Raw genomic sequence first — 26,331 nt, forward strand, 5'->3', positions numbered from 1 at the left:
AATTTAGACCTCAGAATACATCGCATTCTAAAATGAAGGTAATAATTGAATATTATGATATTTCATAAATTTACGCGACACCCCCCCCCCCCCCTCCTTAAGTTCAAACTGCATTGGTATAAAGGATGATATAAGGCATGACCTTGCGCAGTTTGAATGAAATTGAATTATTATTAGCAAAGTTATGGAGAGACGAACTTTTCCAATTCACGTGAATTCATTGCACTCAAATAGGGCCCAACCACAATCAAATAAATTACGCAAGGTCGATTGCATTTCCCATACACTTAGTAAAATTTCATCCAAACATTATTTACAAGTTGGGAGTTGTACGAGTAGCACGTCATTAAGCGCTATTTTATCTATTGCTATCGCATGAGTCTAGTTAAAAAGAATTCCAGAAAAGACAAAGAGACAAGGGGCTCCCCCGAAGCCCCCTTGGGCATCGTGACAACGATAACTCGACAAGCTTATTTATGAAAAATTCGGAGCGCGTAACTTTTAGCGGCAGTGAATAGGCGGAACTTTTTTCTTCTTCCTAGATATCCCCTTTACCCTCTTCCCCCGGACGTCACGATTTTTCAATGGGGTTTGAGAGAGAGGACCTCTCACCCAGCATATCCCTTCATACTCTCCTTTGAAGCATGTTAACATTTTGACATGAATATAGCTTTACTTTGAGGGGCCATGGGGTTTGAAGGAATGATGACCGCCGGAATCTTTCAACGGGACTAGAAAAGGAGGAGCTTTTCTCTTTGATTCATGTCCTGTTTCCGCTTCGGGAACATGCCCATACATTGCCATATCGTTGCGTTGTCCAACTTGTTTGATAGTGTATGGGCCCAAATAGAAGTGTTTGATGACAGCATCGTCATGAAAAGTTGTCTTATATGAGCGGTGGTGTCCATGGAAATATTTTAGTTTTCCGTGTTTAGCTTTTTTTAGTTTTTTGTATGTTAGTAGGAATTACTCGAGACTGATATGTATCTGCGTATGTATGTGCTAATAACGTTTGCGGGTAGCGTCCAATAAGATGGACATGTGCGTACGTTAGTACCAGTGGTATTTACTTTAAATACGTACATGCGTCATTTTCTGCACGGAGTAAAGTGGAAAAGCGTGACGATGCGTTAGATCAATTTGGATGGGCAATGTTTGTTTATTTAGGATTAGCATAATATTGATATCTTTGATATGTATGGATATATGTATGTCTTGATTTTAGCAATTAATGAAGGAATATTCTGCATTTTTTTGCTATGTACGAATATAAAACCGTGCCCAGCTTCCGGTATCCCAACTTGTTATCTTTCTGGTTACGATGCGAGCATGTGCTTTTCAAACCTGATTAACCTCAGACAAGTTTATAAGCAGTCCCTGCGTTCAAAAGGTTTTTCAATTTGGTGTGAACTATCACGGGTTGAGATAATTGATCCGTGCTGTTTTGCATTAAACGAAAAGATACTTTCGATGTCACAGTTATGTCCACATGATTCTGAAGTGCCTTATGTCATCTGTGAAACTATGTAGGCTAAATAAAATATAAATAAACTTTAAACTTTTCACTTGACTGTGGCAAAAATCAACTCGATATTTGTTTTACTTTTTATTTGATTTAACTTTCAATTCAACAAGCTCCTGTATTCCACCGTGTACACTTTGGAAATTTACTAGAAATCAAGGGAAATTTTAACAGTTTTGGCTTTGTTTTCATTTGATTATATTGGGCCTTATTTTTATTAAATTTTATTATAATTAAGGTTCTGGATGGATAAATAAAAACACTTATCAAGTGCAGAATTCTAGACATTTTGATCAAAATGTATTTATGACTATATACATTGATACCTTTCATCCCTTGGCGGAGTATAGCGTGTCAATCACTCCTACGCATCATCGCTCGCGGTGACCTGAAATGCGCTTCAGGTCCCCCCCCCCCTCCTCCTTCTAAGTAGAACACTCCAGATACATTCGCTGTTCACGCTATCGAAAACTTTCTCGAAATAGATGAAGAGCAGGTGAAGCGAAGATCTAACACCGCAGACTGTTCCAAAATAATTCGTAAGGTGTTGGTGTGATCGATGCAGGAGCATCCTTAACAGAAACCAGCCTGCTCTCTGTCGATTACGCTTTCGAGATGTTCGTCGATGCATTCCGGCATTATTTTAGCTATTATTTTGGCAACGGCGAGGAGCAGGCAGATATCCCTTCAATTGTCACACTCAAGCCGGGTGTCCTTTTTTGGAATCTTAGCGATCATCCCCTTCTTTCACTCTCTGAGAAAGATCTTGGATTCTCAAGTCGAGTGGAAGCAGCAGATCTGCATTTCCTACAGCTGCAGCGATAAATAACCTCACCGGATGTAATACGGTTAAGAACTATGGTGAAGCGTTCTTAATCGTGGATGAGAAGTCGACCGCGACCAGCGTAATAGCCAATTCTCTTTTGTCACGGCATACACTACGCTCAACTTCTTGAGACATGGCTCGATACCGGAGTTCGAATGCATCACGCCGCAATCACTCGCAGCGATCAATAGAGCCTTCAACCTTTGGGATCATCCGCTTACACGACTCCGCAGTCAGCCAGATTTCATGACGCCTTTTGGGGACGTGGCCGACGCCTGCGTAGCAGCCGAGAAAAGAGTGACCAAAATAAAATAAAAAATAGATTTTGTTACCTGGTTTCATGAAAATTGATATAGAAGGGACATACGGAGGTCGAAAGGAATACCAAAATAGCCAAAGTTCTGTTAACTTTATTATGCGAAAACTGAATTTCGGGATGATATAATTCTAAAACATCCTAGGATTGTTATTAGTCTCGCTTAATTCCATAAATAAGAAAATAACCAACTTTCATTCCTTAAGCCATTTTGTGTTAGAAAGCCTTTCAGTGATTTGTTTCAACCCGAAAGAATTAACTTTAACATATTTTGATTTTTCCGGAAAATACTGTTACCAATTTTCTGAAATTATAAACTTGAAAATTAACATGCTTTTGAAAAATTGAGCGATTCAGTAGAATTTAATGGATTAGTGACATGCTTCAATCAGATGGGCTGTACAATGAAGCTCACCATGTGTACATATATGTTCATATATATTAAAGATTGTTTTTAACGTAGTTTTATATCTGATGGAGGTGATGAAAGTAAAGAAACTTGTTTTTGCACTTCTCTTTTCATCAATCCTGGAGCAATATGTCCTAGGTCCACTTTGACAATAAGCTCTTGATGATTCAAGTTATTTATTCTGCTATCCAAGTTTTCATTCCCAACGTCTTCATTTTTATGACATTGAATCCTTAGATTTGGAGGAGTTCAACTGAAGTGAAAACAGGAAGACGCGCCCACATAATTTTTCAATGGTATAATAATTTCTAACAAAAGGTCTCCATCAAATAAGAAAACCCCTGCCATCTTTATTTTCATCGATATTCTTCTTGTTTTTTTAATTTTCCTTAACATAATTAGAAAACTCGGGTTAGAGATACTATTTCAATTGAATGTTAGAGGCGCATGATTCTTTTAACGATACAATAAATACAGGCGAAAGCAAAAAAAAACTGTATAACGTTCGCTCCAAGCTTTTGTTAAATCCTACCATTGCAATTCAATTTAACGACAAAAAGTGAAATACATATGAACAATTCATAGTAATTTAAAGTTTACACACCATAATTACGATTTTTTCAATTTGTCTCAATATTTCATGATTTTATTTCAGACCTGACTCGCTGGCCAACATTATTGTCGCCAACTAACATAATTTACATAAAACATTTTTGCATATTCGATCAGTTAGCACAACATATTTTGTAAGAATAGTTTTGAATTTAGGTTGAAATTAATGGCCACCGACTTATGATCTGATTAATTACGAAAGTGCAACTAAAGGCGCAATTAAGCATTCACCTTCACGACTAAGCCATAACGCTCCTATCAAATAAGCATTCATTTTCAAAACCACTAACTCAATCACTAACTAGAATTGTCGATGAGAATAGAATTGATTGACCAATACAAGGTTATAAATCATATTATGCTGTTTATCAGTTCTAGTGGATAATTTTTGCAAGACCAACGGTTGTGCAATGACCGTTTAACCATCAGCTATCACGATTAGAATTAAGCTTTGGATTTCCTAAGCTGCAATGAGGTACAAAGGTTGATTGACAAATGACATTTACTTTGTAACTGGTTGAAAGTAGTCTAAAGAGTCCAATCTCTGGTTTAGTAGCACTGTACACTGAACAAATCGCACTGTAGAGTTTAAAGGGGTAATTATACTTGCAAATTATCCAAAACCAACTTTTCATTTTATTTGGTCGTTTCATAACTATAGGACCACCTTTGATTTGCTTGGTTTTTCCGCTGTAATTTAAGATAAATGAAATTTTTGTTCTTGAAAAAGAGAGACTTGTGATACTACTTGTGGTTCTTGTGTACGTGAATAATTCCCTGAAAGTTCCCCACTAGGCTTACACGCACCGAGTAAAAGGGACATGGCAAAACATGAATTCGTTGAGCAACAAGCTCTCACTATTTGTATAAACTCGAGCATTATCATCTTGAAATGTAGGAGGATGACGAGTATATAACTTCCGACACTTTCAAGAGGCTACAGAATATTCAGTCATACGAGATTACACAATCCGAAGTTACCTCTTTGCTTTCCTTTAGCTTAAAATAGCTTTGCAAAGGTGACTCTTCAAAAGTAAATAAAGTAAAAAAAGTAAGAAAGTAAAAAATATAACTGGAAGCTGAAAAACTAACATAGGAGTAATTTACAATGGTTGCTTCGGGTTTGAAAAGCTTTTGTATTTCCTTATGTCAAGAACCTCGAATTTTTTAGAACTGACTGACTTCATCAAATCTATTCAATTATTGCTTTCCTTCTTCTAACCTTTTGTATCAAGAAACTTGAATACACAGCCTCTCTTTCTAGCTTCACGTACAGTTTCCGTCGCACTGACATAAATAAATAAATATATTCTTTATATTTTATAACTTAAATTATTTTTGACCCAACATTTTTTATTAACGAACATGGATATTCCAATTTGAAAGGTTCTTAATCTGCGAGTAACCTTAGCTGCTAATTTAATCAAGTAGGAAAAGATTTCGAAAACCTACATTATTTACGATGTATTTTAACATAGGGTTGGAGAGGGGCAAAAGATTACATTAGGATTGGGGACCGCAGCCTATACAACGACGAAATCTCTGAACGATACCATGACGGTCTGGTTGTGGATAAAATCCGCTTCAATAGGTTACGGAGGACGGGTCACTTATTAAGTACGGATGAGGATGATCCACCCCGGAAAATCTATAAAGGCAATATCTATGGTAAAAGGAAGACAAGATAGATCCTGCCTGAGATGGAGCGATGGCCTAGGCCAAGACGCCATACAGCTTTTAGGGATATCAAATTGGTAGACCTCTGCAAAAACCGGGATGTCTGGAGTTCCTTATTAAGGCAGGCCTAGACCGGATACCGCTTGTTGCGTGGTTGATGAAGATGAAGATTGGAGTCATATTTTGCTTGCATTAAAAATGGGATACCAGAAATGTGGTGATTTGTGGTGATCCACAAACCGGCAAAATGTTTGGTCTCCTTAAAGTGACAAACATTGAATTGAATTCTAAGTTTTATCGTAAGCTCAGTCCAATCAGCATCAGCTACAGAAAGGCAATTTGTCAGGAGACGCTCTATAAAAAATTCTTTCGAGCGCATAAAAAATTTGACAGACATATTTGTGTATAAGCCATGCAATGGAAACAATGCGCCTCCCACAAACATCTGAGGTATGCGCCAAAAAGACCAAGTGCCTCTTCTAAAGTGTACAAGGTTTCGTGGGGATCATGTATTAAGATATACTTTTGGCAAACTATCATCTCCATCATCATCATGCAAGGAACTCCAAATATTGCGATTTTGCATCAAGTCCACCTATATGATATCCCTAAAAGCTACTCGATCGCTCCACCTCTGCCAGATATTGTCTCCACAGAATTTCGGAGCCTATTCAGTTACATTTTATTCGCAGTCAAACGGTCATGGTGTCGCTCATAAATTTCTTCATTATATAGGCTGCAAAATCGTCTATTCCCTTGTAGGGGGCCGAGAATTCTTCAAAAGATTTTTTTTTGAACGCTTTTATGAGTTCCCAATTTCCCTTGCTAAGAACCCGAATCTTCTAGGAATACATGATTATTGGTTAGTACTTTATACAGATGGGGATTTGAAAGCCTCGAGATTGCACCCAGATTAGGCATTCGATAGAGCCAAATGGTGAAGCCGATCACGACAGGCCGACCCCGCTTGTGAACGGGACAAGGGCTGAAGAAAAAGAAGAAGACTTTCTACAGTAAGAACTTTAACCCTATGGTGAAACCTTTAGAGTGGAACAGTTTTTATAATTACAAATAAGTTCAACATAGGTCAGTAGTTAAATGGACTTGTAGAGCATAGTGCCTCTGGCGTTGATATCAGCATGAAGGATCACTTTTTCCAATGCCAGATTAAGAGTGCAACAAATTATCTTAGACCATTGTTGGTGATGAAAGGTCTCGAGAGGAAAGCGTTCTGCTTTTATCTGGCCTTTCATACTGATCAGGATCAGTCCGTCAGCTTGTCAATCTCATCAATTTCGTGGGAATGCGAATTCTCTCATGGTCCTGTACAATTTTACCCTGGCTGTCATAAGCAGTTTTAATGTCAATTAAAAGGTGGCGCAACTAATGTCCATATTCCAATAGTTTCTCCATCGATTGCCACATGATGTTCTGAACGTATGGAACTCTCCAACAATGTGATGCCTCTACCATTGTTGCACCGCACTGAATGGTGCAAATAATGCCTAACTTATTGTTTCTTGGCCGCAAGTTGATAAACCCATTGGTGCAGGTGGTCTGGCAAAACTTCCACGGCAGGTGCGGTTATTCCCTGCACTTTCCGGATTTACAATTTTATGATTCTAGAATGAATTTAAATGGGCCAGGAGATAATAATAAATTTCCAAAACATAAGACAGGATGGGCAGTATTTTGAGGCCTAGCTCTATTATGCAAACAGCATCGCAATTTTTTTTTAAATTTTCCATTTTTCTTCTGAAATAAATGGTCTACTCTCTCAGTTCCCTCTCCTCAACCTTTTCTCAAAAGTAAGTCCTACTTCGAAAGATGAGAGCTTTCATCTGATACCCTACATGCTATATTTCGAAAAAATGTTCACAGAAAAGGCACTTCTCCTTCTTGTCTCGTTCAGATGCGGATTTGGCTCATCCTGGTCGATTGCGCCACTTTGTTCAGTCATAGGCTTGATGTGGATTGAATCGACAGGGCCAACATTTGCTTTTTGCTCGTTTTCGATTGGCTTCGATGTTTGCACCAATTTTGGTAAGTGAGTTCTTGTTAGCGCTAGTTACAGAACAATATCATCGAAGACGCCTTACAAGCAATTTTTCCACAATCGATGCAGCCCTACATCGATTACGGATGCCCTCATTTTTCGATCACAATGTGACATACCACTAGCCCAGAGTAACATCTTATTTTTCATTATCACGAGGCGCCCTTCATTATCTTCTATAGTCGACGAACATTCAGAACCAAAGAGGAAAAGAAGCGGTGAATTTTGAACATGAGGTGGTCGTAGATGCATATTTCACAGAGAACGCTAGGGGTGAAACGCCATTTCATGCAATTTGCGCAAATGCGTGAAACAATTCCAAAACGCAGTTTACCAGTTCGTGATAGCCTTGATTCAAAATATTTAAATTGTTCGGTTCTTGGCAGGACCCTGCCACCGTCACTGATAGAACTTGTTCCACTTCTTATTTATTCAGATTCATTCTGATACCGTGTTTAAACTAATTGCTCTAGACAAACTTTGTTATGAAACGCTACAAAGATCATCTATATGGAGCAGTGTGCAAGGGGCTAAACATACGTATGAGAGTGTGCATAACAAAAATAGAGAAGAGTGGTGGGAATAAATACCGGTAGCCCACGAATTTCGCCGGCAGTAGATATTGTCGCAAAGCTAACCAGATGGGCATGTGTAGCATACGGTCAAACGCCTTCTCTAGATCTAGAAATGCAATGTAGAGTAGGCGAAGCCTCTCACTGTGTTTCTCCATGAGTAAGAGCGCACCGTGTATTCAGTACTTCCTCTGTTTTTGAGAAATCCAGCTTGTTTTACGGTTATTTGAACAATGTTAAGAATGTGTTCAAAAATGTTCTTTGTATGGGACAGCAAATGGATCGGACGAGAATTCAAACACTCCTTCTAGACTATCTTTGTTTTTCTATTCTTCTATTTCTATTTCAATTTTGGTAAAACTTCACCTTAAAGCTATTTGTTTTGCGCTGTTAGTGATGCCGGACCGGGATACGGAAATTCTGCACTGTCATGGAAGGGTAACTATTGTGCAATGAGAAGCAGAGTTCTATGTGTTGATATATATTCCTTTAAACAGCACCTTTTCAAGCGTTGATACTTGATGAAAAATCAGATTTCACTTTTCTACATTTACGGGTTTTTCGCTCCAAATTTCAGTTTTCAAATGAATGTAACTCATTGAAATACAAAGGAATTTGTTTGATTTAGGGGTACGCAATTAATAAGGTTTTACAGTGTTATGAAACTGCAGGTAGCCACTTAACATTGCATTTAGAAATCTCTTCATGTTGTAATTCAAAAAAGTATATTCAATTATTTGTTTATAATGATTTTTACACAATGGTAACATTTTAGGAAAAATGTTCATCAAGCCTTTTTTAGTTAAAGTCCATACCAACTATTTGGAAAAACAATATATACAACCAATGACGGTGTATACCACGTTCCATCAATTATCTACACTATTATTTAAAAACAATTGCTTTGTTTTCTTGCTCCATTTCTATGCAGAAAAAGAATTTTTATCGACAAAATGGAATATGTGGAGCGATAAATGATGAAATGAAAGTCTTCCAAAATGGTGTCCTTCATTTAATTTAATTTCCACAATAGACGAGGTGCCTGTAAAATTTGCACCATGAAATGTTTCAGTTGATTTTCTAGTAAACGGGTTTTTCAAATCGTTTTGAAAGTGTGTTTTAATCTAACTGTAAATATCCTTGTACAGAACTTCCGTGGTATATTCTCCTCAGACAAGGTTATAAGCTTTTGTGTAAAAGCAGTTAAAATCGGAATGAAATTTGGTGGACGTTTGGAGACCATGAAACCCAATGCATGCAGTTGAAAGCAATATTTTGGGGAGAGTTCAAAGGTCCCTCCATATAAGCGAGGAAGGGCTGCAATTATAAACATTGTTTCTCTTAACTTAACCAATTGACTTAAAATTGTCCAAAGATAAACTGTATAACCATTGTGTTTGGTTTATTAAAAATAAAATGCAAAAAGCTATGAGACCTTTCATCACCTTTTGCGTGCTGTTTTTTTTTTCAAGCTAAAACATAGAAAACCCCATAACACATGATTATATACTCAAAAACAATTGAATTAAAAGGAAAGAAAAGTTTAATAAGTTTTTTTTCTTCACTTTTATATATAATTTCTAATACTTAAATGACAAATTAATTTTCCTCGGGTTTCTGATGACACTGAACACTTTTCTTCTTTGATTGAGTCGGTAGAATATAGCTTCCAAGTAATTGTACTTTTTCCGAATTTTAAAATCACTTTTTAACGGCGAAAATCTAAATCAAATTTAAGCATCTCCAAAATCTAAATAGTACATATTATTCAGTATACATAGATGGTCAGTTTACATTGGTAGAAATAAGTAAATTACACGGCTACCGTTTGTGTTATATGCCAAATTGCAAAAACAATATAGAAAATCATTCCAAACAATTTTTGTTCTTCTTCTATGGAAATTTGAAATTTTGATTCGAACCAGTCCTCTTTCAGTAATAAAAATAATCGAAAGAATGTACCCACCACATTTCGGGAGTGTAATCACTCTTTCGGTTCGGTCTTTGGCACATTTTTTTCTCTAATTCACCGTTCCCAATGTTACTTTTGAGTCCTACTCGTGCGTAATATTCCTAAATTTTCCATAATTAACCCAATCATTTTTACATGTCAATTAAAAGTTAACATAATGAAGCAACTTTTATCAACTTGACAGGTTTGTAAGTTTAAAGTACCGTTACAATAATGAATATTGAAATTTAAATAAAGAACCGATTTTGGAATTTCTTAAAAGTTTGAACTATTATATCATATTATATATGATGATGACCTTTGGAATTGAAAAATATCCATTTAGAAGAAATTTAATGTAGTTTCCGAAAACGGTATCAAATCTGTGATTAAATTATTGGGGGAGTGGAAAATCGTGATTTTTTGGGAAGGCTTTTTGACACTATTCACGAAAAACATTATAACTATGTAACGGTAAAAGGAAGAGGGCGCATTCCGGAGACACATTTTCCTTAAACAAGTGGTACAATCCACCATTAAGATTTGTGACCTCATAAACGGGACACTCTGTATAATACGCACGTATTAATAAATAAATATTTAATTCTAAAGCCTGAAAATAATTTAAGTCAAGGGAGCGATAATATAAGCATTTGAATCATAAATCGATTTAATCGCTAACATCAAAATCCATTAATTCTATTTTCAGGTTCACAATCAGATGACCGTCGACGAACTCAAATCAGTATTTCATGTTGAAGATCACAATTCTGTGCCCGACTATCAACTTGTACAACTCAACCATCATGGCGTATTGCATTCGGTCCATAAACGAAGCATCAACACTTTAGACGATGTCAACACGAAAGAATCGCATCATGTGAAGAAGGATTTAAGTAAATCACCATATTATAGTGAATTAAAGTTGAGCCTAACGCAACACGGTGAAAATAGTTTAAGTGATAAAAATTTCAGTGAAAAATTGAAAAATCTAGATCTAAGTCAGATCAAAGAGCATAATGTTTCGTTCAGTGCGTTTGGTGATGTGTTAAACTTAACCTTGAAACCGGCGGAAGGATTATTCAAAGATGGGCCCAAGTCACTACGCATGTGGACCGTCAGGAGTGAGCCAAATGCTACGCAGGGCGTGCAGTATGAGGAAGTTTATGATGTAAGTTCAGTTTAACCGCATTGTTTACAACCAAATATGATATAATTATTATTAGAGCATTGTGACATAATTTCTAATTTTGATACTATTATAGCTTCCTTTAATTTGCATATCCGCTGAAAAACGACTATCTAATGAACTGCTATTACAGCATCAGCCATTATCAACCTACTAAGATACCATTCACGCAAAGTCTGAAGCTAACGCTTTGAAGATCTGATTTTATACCATCAAAATATACTTTTGCTTCCCAAGAAATTACCATATATCATACATTATTATTCCGTTACCTAAAGCTTGACTCGAGGTTAGGTAATGTTCAACTTCTTGAGATTTTCTATAGTTGAAACTAAGATGCAGATACCAAATTTTTACTCTCCACAAATAACTTCATCTGAATGAAAGAGGAAAAATTGCACAGCAATTAAGTGGTACGGTGGACTAGAGTTTGTACTATTTCCTGTAAGATACAATAAGTCAGTCATGCACAATTTTGAATTTATCCTTGGCTAAACACGCATGGTCATAACACTATTTTTAATCTTTAAAGACATGATAATCGATGTGGAAAAAGTTTTATAAATCACGAAATCAATATGAGCAAAGATTCTCTGGTTTCCTTCTTTTGAATTGAACGCAATAACCACAAATCTTTTAAGTCATGTCCTTTTCAAGAGTATAAAATAAAGCGGGTAGATTTTTTTGGTTCAATTCGAAGTATACCTTTGACTTTAAATTAAAGCCCTGACATTTTGGGAAAAATGCCTGTTCCGTTTCTATTACCTATTCCCTTCTTTAGTGCATTGTTTTCGAAAGCCGTCCTGGACGTAGGGGCAATCCGGCTTAGCAAGATAGCATCTTATAGATGGTAATCACAAATGTTTTTTCTTCTTCACGATCATTTTTCATGTAATGCGATCTCTTGGTTAGCCTGTCGCAAGACCTGTCACCAAGAGAGATCAGATAGGATCAAAACTTATTGGAGTAACTCCAACCGTACTTTATTTATCTCTTTCCCTCATCTCAGCATTTTATTCATGTTTTAACTGAGGATTGTACAAAGTACGTTGCCTCAAGCCGGAGTTATGCTATCATTTTTTCGGTCAGGTTTTACCAACGTTATACCTCCAGAAGTGTTGTACTGCCTACTATCTTTGTAGAAAACGAAACCGGTTTACTGTTCATCCGCTTATCTATTATCCAAATACTTTCCGCAGACCCGGAGCGAGCTTGCGCTTTCCGTGTTTATGTATGGACAGATAATGCTCAATGCGATTTTTTCATCATATATTTATTAGTATCTTGAACATGTGTAGTAACTTTCGCAGCCCGATAGCATAGTCCATTATTGAAATATAGAGCAATTTATATATATACATCTCCAAACAAAATATTTTTCTGCTGCGACACTAGAGGGCGTTCTGAGCATCTTAAAGAAAAAAATGTAAGCGGCATTTTACCGTGCGCAAATTAAGATTATTAAAAAAAAAGTTAAATTTTTGTTGCCTTGTTAAACTTTTTTTTTCAAATTTAGTGTTTTATCAAGACTTCTTTAATGAATAAGAAAAAAATACTGAAGGAATCGCAATTATCCTAGTTTGCGGATCGTATAAATATGTTCTGAATAAGTCATGAAAATTTCAAAGAATTTCGTTAGATAGATTCTGAGCTATGGTGGCAGCAGATTTTCAACTTGCTGTTTCGAGAAAGTAAGTAGGTAAAGTAAAAAGTAGTATGCGATTTGTAACTATACAATTTTAACTGACGATTAATCTGCCATACCTAGTTCATAAACGATAGGTTTCTTGAAGAAACACATATAAGGCCTTGGTTTCAATTCTTATGATTTTAGCAGTCATTTGAACGTCATTGTGACCGATAAATCCGCCCTTTATTACGGAGATCGGCATAAACCAGGCATGTGACATTTTACCTGTAATTTCCGAACGACTCCACATATCAACAAATCACCTTGCCCCCCATATATTCTACACTATATTTAGATAGAATTGATGACAAAAAAAAAATTCGATTCTTCGGATCCGACACACGGGATGACCCCCTTAAACCGATGAATTGCACGAAGCCTTTATTTCATACATGCCGGTGGCAACATTTGTCCTTCAACTTACCGATTTTTTTATTGACTTTGTTATAAAACTTCCTCGCCTGGTGTACTTACTTCCTGTACTTCTCGAGTTCACAAACTTGTTGCTTGCAATTATCGCCAAACCAGCCGTTCCGAGATTTTTTTTTTTACGGCTGGGGCCAAATATGTTTGTGCCTTTACCAATGATAATGCTATTCAGGTTGGATCATTTGTCGATATAAGTGTTACGAAGAACTTTGTTATGACTAGCTTCGGTGTTTACTCTCCCTTGATTATCAGTTGTTACCTCTGATGGGGAACCATGCTAACGAGATAGTGATCCGAGTCTATATTGGTTAAAAATGGTCGTCAATTTACTTAAAAATGGTCCCAACGAGAGAGACCTACATTTGTTTTTGGATCTCTTTCCGTGCCAGCTGAATAATCCACAGTCTGTTGTCGTTTTCAATTCTATGCAAGCTATGGGAGTCGATGTATCGCTAGAATGCGGGCATGGGGACGATGACTGGCTGTTAAAATCTCTTTGGTCTCATACCTAGGTATCCTTCTACGACTTTACTGTCTCCACTTTAGAGGTGTGCAGATTAATACAGATAAAATTTCGAAATTTGCTTCGCAAGCGCTTATGCTATCAAAGCAGCTAACTGCACGTTTCATTTTCTGGCTGTCTAAGAAACCTACTTGCACCATTTGATGCGCGTTATAATGTATGGTAGAGTGTCTTCGTTAAAATGTCCCTTCCTGTCCGGCACATATTTTGTAACTCTGGGGCATCAGCCTTACAATGGGACAGGATGTCGACTTAGTAGCTTCTATTTTCTATAGGAAATGCACGTTCCATGAAAAAATTAGAAAGCTATTTGTCATTTTTCTTTACGGGTTCCGCTGTTGGGAAATCTTCTCCTCGTTTTTTTGTTTCGTAACAACGGTTTGCTTTCTATTCTCACATAAAAAATCAACAAAACCTTTCATATCTAAAGCACCGAGCTTCCGGTTTCGGATTTGTTTCTGCTTGTTTCCTAAATTAAGTGCTAAACATTGACATTGTAATAAGTAGAAAACCGGAAACCGGAGCTTCATGTATGAAAAGTTTGGTTGATCCTATTTATATACCCGGTATTCAATTCGATGCGAAACTGACATTTTATTTCTTAGAAAATGGTAGCTTGACCCGAAAGAGGCAACTTTAACGTATTATAACTTTATTGATAACAGTAGGATTTCCACCATACTCTCTAGTATGACTGTTCATCGTCATCAACGGCGCAACAACCAATATCCGGTCTAGGCCTGCCTTAATAAGGCACTCCAGACATCCCGGTTTTGAGCAACGTCCACCAATTCGGTATCCCTAAAAGCTCTCTGGGATCCTGGTCTACGCCATCTCCATCTGAAGCAGGATCTGCCACGACTTCTTTCCCTTCCATAGATGGCGGGACTTCTAACTCAACTAACTTAAAGTACTACAATATGCCCATGCGGTCGGAAATCAATTTGTCTTGGTAGGATGAATAAGGCTTCATCCTACTGACTTGTTGCTAAAACTTCCGCACCTGGTGCGATTGCTACATGTACTCCTCGCGTTCACAGACTTGTTGACCCAGGCTTCTATTATATGTCTGTAAAATTGCTTCTCCGCTCAACGAAGTTCGTGATAGGTCTCCACGCGTACCTGCTTACTTTGAGAGTGCTGCATTGCATGGCGTGTAGCATTCTTCCGTTCTGTTGCTAACTTAAATTCATCGTCGAACCAGGTGTTCCGACTTTTTGCCACTGGAGCCAAATCTATTTGTGATCGTACCAATAATAACGTTCGTCAGGTGGTTGGGAGGATCATTTGTCGATGCTTCATCACTAGCACTTCTGTTAGCTACGGTTATTACTGCATCAATTTCCCCTTTGTAAGTTTCGCAGAGGGCTGCATTGTGGATGGCTTGAGTGTTTACTCTCACCTGATTGTCTGAAGGGAGCCCAGGCAATATTGTTATTCGAGCCTAGAGCATCATGCTAACGAGATAGTAGTCTGAGCCTTTATTGCCCCTCTATATGTTCTGACTTTCATCAAGGCTGAGAGGTGACGGCATTCGATTAGCACGTGGTAAATTTGGTTGAATGTGGTCCCGTCTAGAGAGGCCCACGTATATTTCTGCACCATTTCCCGTGCAAACCAGGTACTTCCAGCAATAATTTCGTGCGACATTGCATGTTGTATCCACAGTCTGTTGTCATTGGTACTTTTGTGTACATAGGCTAGGGGAACCAACGTATCCCTTATATACGGGCTATGTCTCTACTTGACAATTAAAATCTCCAAGTATGATTGGGATATTGCACCTGGGATAGGCTCGAGGGTTAATTCTAATTTCGGAGAAGGATGCCTTTGCAGTCTCCTCTGTAGGGACGTGAACGTTATTGAAGTTTATGTTTCGAAATTTGCCTGTCATAAGCGCAGCGCTATGCTTTCAAAACGATAACAGCAGGTTTCATTTTTTAGCTGGCTAAAAAATTTACTCCGAGCACATGGCTTACTAGATGGCCACTACAATTAATGATGTAATGGCTCTTCTCAAGAAAACCGTCCCCTGTCCAGCGTACCTCTTTCAACGCTGTTCCATTAGCCCGGGATAAGGAATCGGCTAGCTGCTGTAAAGCATTCGATCTGAACAGGGAGCGCATGTTCCAGAAGAAAATGCGCAAATCATTAGTCCACTTTCGTTGTCGAGTTCATCGTTGTATAGTCAATGCAGTCCGAGGCATCTTTCGTGGATCGGAAACTTCGGTTTTCCGTGTAGAATTGTCAGTCGTACTCAATTCCCAGCTTGAAGGACCATTTGGTACAATTTGCCCCGTTTTTAGGCGCAGAACACTTGCTTTAATCCTTCTTCCTATGAAGTGCTCAGCAAGGGAGAACTCCCAGCAATTAGTATGTGCAAATGGAGATAGAGTTTAGTAGTAGAGCTGCTGGTGTTAGTTCAGCAGGGGTTTCCCATATGTTATGCTCTATTGAATGCACCGATCGACATTTTCGCCTTAAGACCTATACCCTTTGGCAACTATATTGCAGTAAATGTATAATGTATAATAATATATGAATATTTATTTTATTTGCACAGATATCGAAACGAAGGGCATTTGGAAGTCTAGATACCATGTGCATGGACCACCATAATATTTTTCAAACTTTTCCGGTGGGTAGTTTCTGGGAATGCCTCCTTGAAGTAATTAAGCGCTTTCGGGCTCCCGAACTACTCCCCTTTGATACCAATTTCAAAACTAATATCTAATTCGGAAAGTACCAATCGTACCACCTTTCATATGATACTCCACGTGGCTATATTCAGTGAAGAATATTTGGGACCCCACTTCTACGTGTATAGGGACCCCTTAAGTTCAACATGGAATAATGTAATTTACCCCATGTTCCAAGCTTCCCACCAAATTTCGTGCCAATACATGCCACCGTTTCTGCCTGTATCAGACAGACAGTGAACCGATGTTTAGAAGGTTTTGTCTGAATGAAAAAAAATGTAGTATATGTATTGAACATGCTAGGCCTGCAGTTAAGTGCTGACAAACGTGTTGTTGTTTAGTTTTCCCTCATGGTTGACAATAGTTACCTTCATTGGTCATTTGTTCAATACACATGCCCTACAAAACAGTGTTAACTTTTCCTTTGAAAGTGAAAACGAAAGAGTTAAGCGAGTAACTCGATAATAGTCAATGCATATAAGCAGATATGTTCAAATTATGTGATATGCCTTTGCCTAAACTAATAGTTTATTTTTTATTCAAATACACTCATAACAAGAAATAAACTATAAGAAATAATGGGTTATTTAAATTTTATACTTTTTATTCCCACTTTCATAAAAAGAGCTACTGGGGTAACCGAAGTAGCTGATGAAATATGATCACTTCAAGCACTATTAGCTAAATAAGTCGCAAAGGATATTTTGTGTAAAAATACTCAGGTACATGATGATTCCAAATATACGTTGAATATACCCGATATTCAGTTCGATGTGGTACTGTCATTTAATTTTTAGAGAATAGAGATTTGACAAGAAGAAGGCAAACCTACTATAACTATGTAAATAGTAGTAGGATTTTCACCAAACTTTCCAGTATGATGCAAAATCTTGCGGATCTAGAACGAACTTAAGGGAACTCGCAGCAAGTTTTCAAAATATAATAATATAAAATAAAATAATAAATAAATAATAACTTTATTTGACCAGATATCGTAACGGGCAGTGCCTTGATAACAAGTGTATGGACCAACATGTATTTTTCAAATTTTTCGGTCTTTCGGGCCCTTGTCTTGCCTGTGAAAATTTAATTCTGAAACGTATGCAGTATGATGCAAATAAATGACATTAATGCCGCTGCAAGTAGCGATAAACATTGGGTCTATTCTCACACGAAAAATAAATATTGATATCCTCAAAAGAGAAGCTGGTATAAATTTGGCCAAAGACCAAATAAAAAAAAAAGGAATCCGTTTGTTTCAGATGTGGTTTCAATATTTAAGGAGTCCTTTTAAAAATCTTTCTGTTTTCATTTATTTTGTACTTTTCGAAAGTGTTAAAGTGTTGTCCCTACATCCAGGTTAAAATATAAAATTTGACAGCTTCTAGGCAATCAGATGTGTAAAAAAAATGCTGTTTTTGCAAATTTGTTCTTTAACCGTCCGCCATGTTGTTCCTTTTTGAATAAAAAATTTGGTTGAAGTAGGGACGAATACCAGCTACTTACTGACTGCAAATCTTTTTGATTTTTTGATTTGAGACCCTCCAAACTGGAGATTTACAGCGCAACTAGACTACCTTTGTTTTAAAGCATTGTTTTCATAAAGTTATAATTAATTGTTGATAGTAATTTTATTTTATTTTTTATTATTTTTATGAAAGCGTGTATAAGATAATGCAAAAATGTATTACTTTCTTTTGCATTTCTTACGAAAAACGTTCAATGGAATAGAAACAATATCAGGATGCTCCGCATATGAACATCTCCGTTGCTCTTGAATATCATCCTTTACAACAGATCTTGTGAGAAAACGAAAAATGGAACCTGGGCCATTTTCACTTTTCATTCCATCTTAGACAATTATCCAAAAGATAAGATAAACAACCACCCTTGCCCACAATTTTATTAAGGGCGCAAATGAAAAATCATATATATTCAATGAAATGGATTTTTAGTTTGGTTAGTTATAGATAATTCACTCAAAGTATTGTTTATTGTCGCTGGCTGCTCCCTTTTCTCATTTCGTTTGTCTTCATGCGGATCTCACATTGGAAACGGCTTGATTGTTGAACGCTATCCTTAAATCAACCCAATTTTTCGTCCGCTGCTTGTAATGTATTCGCTTTTGATTCAAGACCTGCTTCAATTTTAACAATTGCGGTCGATGTTGGTGAATATGGGGCTTAGTAGCTGATAGTACACCATACTAAGCGAATCTCACCAAATGTAGAGCATGAAGAAGATGCAGAAAACCTCTCTCTCTCTTAACTTCAATTCATCCGGTAGCCGATTTCCTTGTTTTCGGATCATGGAGTCGTTCCGACTTAAGAAATGGCTTGGTAAATAACTTCCAATTACACAAGAAGTTGTAGAAGTTTATTTCCAGTCTCCCCAAGTAACACCCGCAACCTGCCTTTTCCTTTCCATTTGTGTACCTTCAAATCACCTTACCACTTTTGTAACTTCTGCCATTCCCCACACATTCAATCTACGGTAAAAAAACTTGTTACATTTCATTCAATTTTGAAGTCGATGTGAGATTGAGAAGCAAACTGGAAAAAGATTTGAGTTATGTAAAAACTTCATAAAAAATAACATTGGCATTCGGTTTAAAATTCGTGCCCAATACAGCCATATTGCCGACATGTTTTTTGGGCTAGAGGTCTTAGATATAAAAGAAACCAGGTTCGCTTACAATCCGCCAAGGTCCTAGAAGTAACGCAGTGTGATAGACACAAAAATCTCGTTCCCAATAGACTTACTACCATTCTCCAAGAGGAGAAATTTTCCATCTGAAACTCATAATCTTGCAATTTACCTTGAAAGTGCAATTGTATCCGTATCATGAAGCTAATGACCAAATCGCGTTACACAACACGCCCCAACATTCAGACGGGCTTACTTGGAAATTTCGCTTATATTTCGTTTCTTTGCATTTCCCATACATACTAACCTATGTATATACATATGTATACCAAAAGTGCAGAGAAAAACGAGAATCTAAATAAAAGATCAGCATGCTACGTTTTCAGAGATTGTTACACTCTCGTACAGATACAAAATGTTTCAGTACTAACTCCTGAACCCACACAATGCGGCACGACATTTGTTGTAGATACCTTTTCACCGGTACCGTGTAGTTCAGCAAGGTTTGCGGTAATGTTGCGAAATTCCAAAAAAGGCCACGAAGTAGACAAGAAACGCAAAAATAATTTCATTGTTTTGTGACGAAGTGGACTCGAATTACATAAAACGAGAGCAATTTGAAAGGTTAAGTGTGTGTATGCAATGGATTTTCTATTACTTGAATTTCAGATTAAACTTTCTGCTAGAAAATGCAGTATATTTGCGTAAAAATATTCTATCTTGAAAGGTACTTTTCAGTCAGGTTTTCTTCCAATCAGATAACAAAAATAAAAAACTTAAGCGAGCAACTCGACAATACGTTTTACATGACCTAAACCAAAATGTCAAATTTTTCAAAGATGATAGCACATTATTCTAACAACTTGCCATTAGTTTGGATTTTATCCTGTCTTGATTTGATTTTGATTTAATGGATGTTTTGGCCGTTAGTTGGTTGGTGGTTATTCGGTAATTCGATGATACTGCAAGGAACTGTTTCATTTTATTTATGACCATCCGTCCCACACTGCAGCCTTCATCAAATGAACCAAACACTAAAATTAAAAGCAGAGTAAAAAACTAATTTGCATTCTTTAAATTCAAAAACACTGAAAGATATCCAATACTGGAAAACAGTTTGCAAGTACGGAGGCACATTGAAAATTTTATTTAAAACCAGAAAATAAACTGGATCAGTCTTCTTCTCATTATCATAAAATTAATACAAAACATCTTGCAAATGAAATAAGGGTAAATGTTTGACGGATACTACTTCCTGAAGAATAACTGCAATTTCATTGAGAACATACACCCTCTGCAGAGGATGGTGGACAGTTAATACTAGTGCTTGCAGATTAGAATCAACTATAACAGTCTTCAAAGCTTTACGTTCAGGTGTACGCTAGAAATATTACTGTCATACTAGCTATCAGTGATTTTCAGAAAATCCAAGTCAATTTCTGTTCAAAAATTCAATTTATCCATCCAAATAGATAATTTTTTGTATGTCCCAATACATTCTCCAAGAGACCTAAAAACTGTTTCATTCCAATTAATGAAACAACGGAAACAACATATTATTAGCGATCGTAATGACCACAAACGAAGAAATATACATTGACCACTTTGCGGGGCTTCATAGTTCCAGAGTATTTGTGATTGTGCTGCCGGGTAAAGATTTTTTCCGCCATTTAATGAAAATATGCTACTCACCTTGAAGCTGGAACATAGTCGGCACTTAGCTTCTTTATTTCATAGCTGGCAGTTACGCAACTGCGCGATGCGTGATTATTACTAGATACTGTATACTACGGTTGGACTTCTTTATGTTTTAAGATGAAATCGATCGATTTTAATTTAGATACAACCACAGAAATGTCCTTGGAATCAATTCTAAAATACATTCGTGCCATTAGGGTTAATTGATGGACTTTTCGGTATGATGGAATTGAATGGAATATGGTTGATATAACAGATGTTAGTTGTTTCTTTTGACGCAATGATTCGTTCACCGCAAACTAATCTTGATTTGTAACAGCAATAAAAGGTAACCATACTTTTTATTGGATATGTAAAAACTTCCTGGAAGAAATATTTTTAATCGAAAAACAAAGCAGAATGTGATAATAAGGTTCACAAGCTTCGGTCAACATTATTCTGAGGGGTGTTATATTAGGCTTTAACTCCACCTCAATGGCTTAGAGTCGCTCTTTACACAGTGGAAAGAATTTCATAATATTTTGAAATATTTTAATTTTGAGGAAATGTGGATGAACCTATTCCAAGAATTTTAGCTTTTCATCAGGATTATCGTTCAGAACAACCAATGAAAATCTTACCATTATAGCCAAAATTACAAAAGACCACTTAAAACGAAAGTATGATGTTGTTTAGGAGATAATGACAGATCAGAAAATATAATATTATAATACCGCATTTCAGATTTCCTTCATACCTAACATTTCTTGCATAAGGGAACGTTGGGACTAGTAACGCCTGAAGCACCTAGCTTCCGGTATAAGATTTTTTCTCTAGGGTGTTTATTTCACTTATGAAAACAGCTTAAATGATACTATTTTTGCAATTACAACCGTGCTTGCAATTTTTACAAAAGCAGACGTTATTTACTCGTAAGTGCAGGCATGTACAGAGGTTAATAAATTATACCACAGATTAAACGGTGTTACATGTAGATGAAGAGGTCAGCTTTCTGTTGTGGAGCTAGAGTACACTCTATTAAGGTGTAATGTTAATAATAATGAACAATTTACCTTATGACATATGAAAATGAAGGAAACCTAATTAGACTATTATTAAAACTAATGATCAATTCAACCACATTTATCCATCTGGAAAATATCTACCTTTAGATTTTTCACAGAATCTGCGTTTCAAGTAATATTTTAGAAATTTATTTAATTAAAATAAGTAAGCCTCGTTTTGCGTTTGCCATTATTAGGACTTTATTTATTTAGTTTGCCGCTTTTTTATGTTACAGCTTTGTCCAGGGTAGTTTAAGAGGTCTTCAAATCGCCATCGAGTCTTGTATCGAGCAAATATGTTTCCGTCAACCCGAATTATATGGTCATACCTACTAAAACACTTCAACGCCATATCTACCGTGAAAGTTTTCATTTTAAACAAGTTTATTTGCCGCTCACGAGGCGGAATTTGTAGTCTTTGGTGATCTGATATTTGGAGCCATAGAAAGCAACAGGGAGAACGACGTTTTGATGGATTTTGAATTTAAGATATCCTTTAATATGTCGGTTGGATGTCCTTCATGCTAATTCAATGAAAAAAGAAAACGAAGGGGCGTAGTGTGACGGCATTCCCTTGGTGAAGACCAATAGAAACACGGAACGAAGTGTGGTAGGTACAACAAAGAGAAGTAGAGTAGTTTACCTCAGCTCCTCTGTCTAATGCCAGAATCGTCAAAATGAATACCAGATAAGTTTATGTGACACGCTTTCAAACACCTCTTTTAGATGTACGTTTGCAATTGATGATGGTGAATTTTGCAAGGCGTTGCCGATGCAGCGTATATTTCACCAGAAGTGCTACAGTTCTTGACAAGCTACTCAGTCGGACGTGAACGTGCTGATTTTAACTATATCGTGAATGCATTTCCTAAAAATGCGCTCCATGGCTGTCTGCAGTTTCATTCGCTTAATTGCCTCTTTTGTTTTGCTGGGCATTCAACATTTTACACATTTCGCAAACAAATCAATACACCTAAAACCCTTGATTTTCATCATGAAATATCCAATCCCGTAAAATGAAGAGAAGAGATAAAAGGAAATGATTTGTCTCCTCGACACAGCAATAAAAATGGATACAATGGAACTATCATTAGCTTTTTTCTCTTCAGCCTTTGTCTCGTTCACAAGCCGGGTTGGCTCGTCATGACCAGTATCGCCATTTTGTTTTATCCAAAACCTGATCTGGATGCGACCGCCAGGTTTTAAACTCCCCATACAGCGTATTAAGCCATCCTTATTTCGGTCGGCCTTTTCGTCGCTTACTATTAGCTTCAATGTTCAGACCAATCTTGGCAAGTGAACTCCCATTAGCATGAATTACGTAACCATACCATCGAAGACGCCTCTCTCGCAATTTTTCTACGATCGGTGAAACCATATCGATCGCGGATAGCCTCATTTCGGATGTAATCAAGGCGTTTCACGCTACTAGTCAAACGCAACATCTTCGACTTCATTACCGCAAGACGCCGTTCATTATCTTGTATATTTGGCCAACACTCAGAACCTTGCGATAAATTTTCGATTTAAGACGTTCGTTGATACATCAATCACAAAGAACACTACTTCGTTGAGGTTGCGCTAATGCGTGAAGCAATTTTATAACACAATTGACTGATAGCATTAACCAGAATAATTAAATCGCTCAGTTCTGCGCAGGCCACTGCCGCTGACAATGGTTGTGCCTGTTCCATGGGAATCGGTAGTCAAAAATTGAATTTTATTCAGATTCAGTCTGAAATCGTGTTGCATGGGGCGATCATTCCATTTTTGGACAAGTTGCTTGAGATCATTTTTGCTATTAAATGCTAGGAAACATCATCAGCATAAAGCAGTGTATAGGGCGTTGGATTTGTCGTGTGATAGTGGAGTGGTGAGAGGGCGGTTCCCTGTTGAATTCCAACAGAGACACGAAGCTATTTTGATACACCCGCCACACTTCGAACTTTACTTTCTGGATCGTGGTAGAGCAGTAAAACTCAGCGCACGTGTTGTAGTATTGTCGTAGAGCATACCAAAAAAGTAACCGAAATACCGGACTATTGGACTGCCTTTCTTTTTCCATATTGGAACTGTGGGACTTTCATGTCAGTCAGATGGGCTACCCCGGTTTCCATGCTACCAGTATACCCCTGATAAGGTTTCGTGGCCGAAGCCACTTCAGATGAGTCCCTGTGCAGACTCGGGTCTGATCGCCCTAATTAGGCCTTGGAGCATTCGCCAACTGCATTACGGCCGGCAAGCCAATGCTATACAGCGTTTCCTGGTGCCACCACGTGGAGGTTCTCCTCGGCCATTTGGTTTTGGTTTGGCCGTCAGGGTTCCGGCCCCGCCTTCCTCCCCGCCACCTCTGAGCACCAGTTGCGCTGACAGTGAAGCCCATGGTGTTTTACGTAGGCACCTGTCGTGAGACTTACTCCTACGGTCCTCTTAAGACACGGATTGATTTTGTGACCAGAATCAGAGCCCCGCTGAGACAAGCAACAACGGTACCAGTCTATACCAAGTGCATGGCTTAGCATTCATACTGGTGGATGCAAGAATTACCTAAATCTCTACCGAACTATGGAGTACGGCACCCGTGTTGATACGCAACACCGCGTCGAGGCCCAAAGGTCTCTTCTCGCTTGAGCACAACCACAACCACCATGAAACTCCCACTAGGGGGGCCAACCGCAAATAACCGAGCTGTCCTCACATACAACAGGAGTTTACCCGAAGTATGAAAGTCCAGGGGCTTTCCCGGTTTCCATGGTACCAGTATACTCCTGGTAAGGTTTCGTGACCAATTTGCCACTTCAGATGAGTCCCCGTGCAGACTCGGGTCTGATCGCCCTAATTAGGTCTTTGGAGCATTCACCTACTGAATCACGGCCGGCAAACCAAAGTGATTACAGCGTCTCCCGGTGCCACTACTATGGAGGTTCTCCTCGACCACTTGGTTTTGGTTTGACCGATAGGGTTGCCGCCCCATCTTCCTCACCGCCACCTCTGAGCACCAGTTGCGCTGACCGGTGGAATTGCTCCAAATGTCGGCAATGCCTATGAAAAGGAGGATGAACAAATTCTGCAGTTGAAATTTGCTCGAAATATTCTCGCCATCTATCCATGGCGGCTCGTCGGTAAGCAAAGTACCGTTCTTGTCATTAACGCAACAGAAGTGTTCGATATCTTGCATGTGCTTGGGTGGATTTGTGACAAGTCGATATAGATCTCTCTCGCCATCCTGAGTGTCCAGTTTATTGTGAAGACCTGTGTAATGAACCGTTTGGGTGACAGCGATCGCTTTGTTCTCGGTTGGCGTTCTTATAAACATATCAATTGGCCAGCGTTTTATCGTCGTAAAAATCATAAAATCGCCACCATTTAATGGCAGGTCAATGCGTTCATTACACTGTTTTGCCAATATCTTAATTCGTAAGACAACAATCAATGACTAATGTTGAGGTTCGATAGTCTTATAGGGAACAGCTTTGCAGTCAGTGGGGGTGGCAAATCGTCGATTTGCGTTTTGCTATTCCCACTATAAAATGTAGGAAGATGAGAAAATCGTTTGATGAACACATATACATGATTACAAGGTCATGGATATCCGCAAAATCGACTAATAGTTCGCCAGCCTCATTCCGTCTGCCTTTTGACTTATATGACCATTAAGGATGCGTGTAATGTTGATATAGTCATCAGTGGGCATGTTACCAGTCTTTTCATCAAGAGGTTGCCAGAGGTAGTGGGTACGCGATCAGCTGATATAATGGTGTGCTTCATCAGTTGGTTATCAAATCGTCCGACCTCTTTAATGGCATCACGAAAACCCTCTGAGATGCAATGCCAATACCATATTGACTGTGTTGGCTACTAAAATAGAGAAGTTTATAACCATTTTCACCGCGTTTGCTTTCGAAAACTTTCTCGAAATTGATGAACAGCAGATCCGTGGGGTGTTGTGGTGTGCAGGAGGATCCGGGGCGAGAACCAGTTTGCTCTTTGCCGATCAAGCTTTCGAGATGCTCATTTATGGGTTGCAGGATTATTTTAGCTATGATCTTTGCGACGGCAAGGAGCACGCAGATACCCTTCCAATTGTCCTACACAAAATGCGTCTCCTTCTTTGAGATCTTGACGATGATTCCATTCTTTCACTCTTTGAGGCAGGTCCCGCACTCCCAAGATTTCCGTACGAGTGGAAGCAGCCAGGTCTGCAGTAATTGCAGGTGCAATTGTAAATAACTCTGTGGGAAACCATCAAGCCCAACGGCTTTACTCCGTTTGAGTGCATCGATGGCCCAAAATGATTTCGCTTTTGCTTGGAGGAACAGTCCGTATCCGCAAGTTACGGTGACTAGTCATTTCCTTCACAAGAGGAGGTACTTCACCGGATATGAGGCGGTTAAGAACCATAATGAAATGTTCTTTCGATTTTTTAGTTGCTCGTCATCGTGGATGACGCTTGACGGTTGACGTTCTTCACAT

At 38.0% G+C, this 26,331-nt stretch overlaps 1 protein-coding gene across 5 annotated transcripts in view; it reads left to right on the forward strand.

Moving 5' to 3' along the window:
• LOC119653542 (A disintegrin and metalloproteinase with thrombospondin motifs 1) overlaps nt 1-26,331 on the forward strand; it is a 414,702-nt gene that overhangs the window by 117,394 nt on the left and 270,977 nt on the right. For all 5 annotated transcript variants that reach the window (XM_038058225.1, XM_038058222.1, XM_038058226.1 and 2 more), the window contains exon 3: nt 10,651-11,112. In XM_038058225.1, coding sequence (XP_037914153.1) covers nt 10,651-11,112 — 462 coding nt within the window. The remainder of the gene's footprint in view (nt 1-10,650; nt 11,113-26,331) is intronic.

Source organism: Hermetia illucens, chromosome 4 (genome assembly GCF_905115235.1).
Source record: "Hermetia illucens chromosome 4, iHerIll2.2.curated.20191125, whole genome shotgun sequence".
NCBI classification, from domain to species: domain Eukaryota; kingdom Metazoa; phylum Arthropoda; class Insecta; order Diptera; family Stratiomyidae; genus Hermetia; species Hermetia illucens.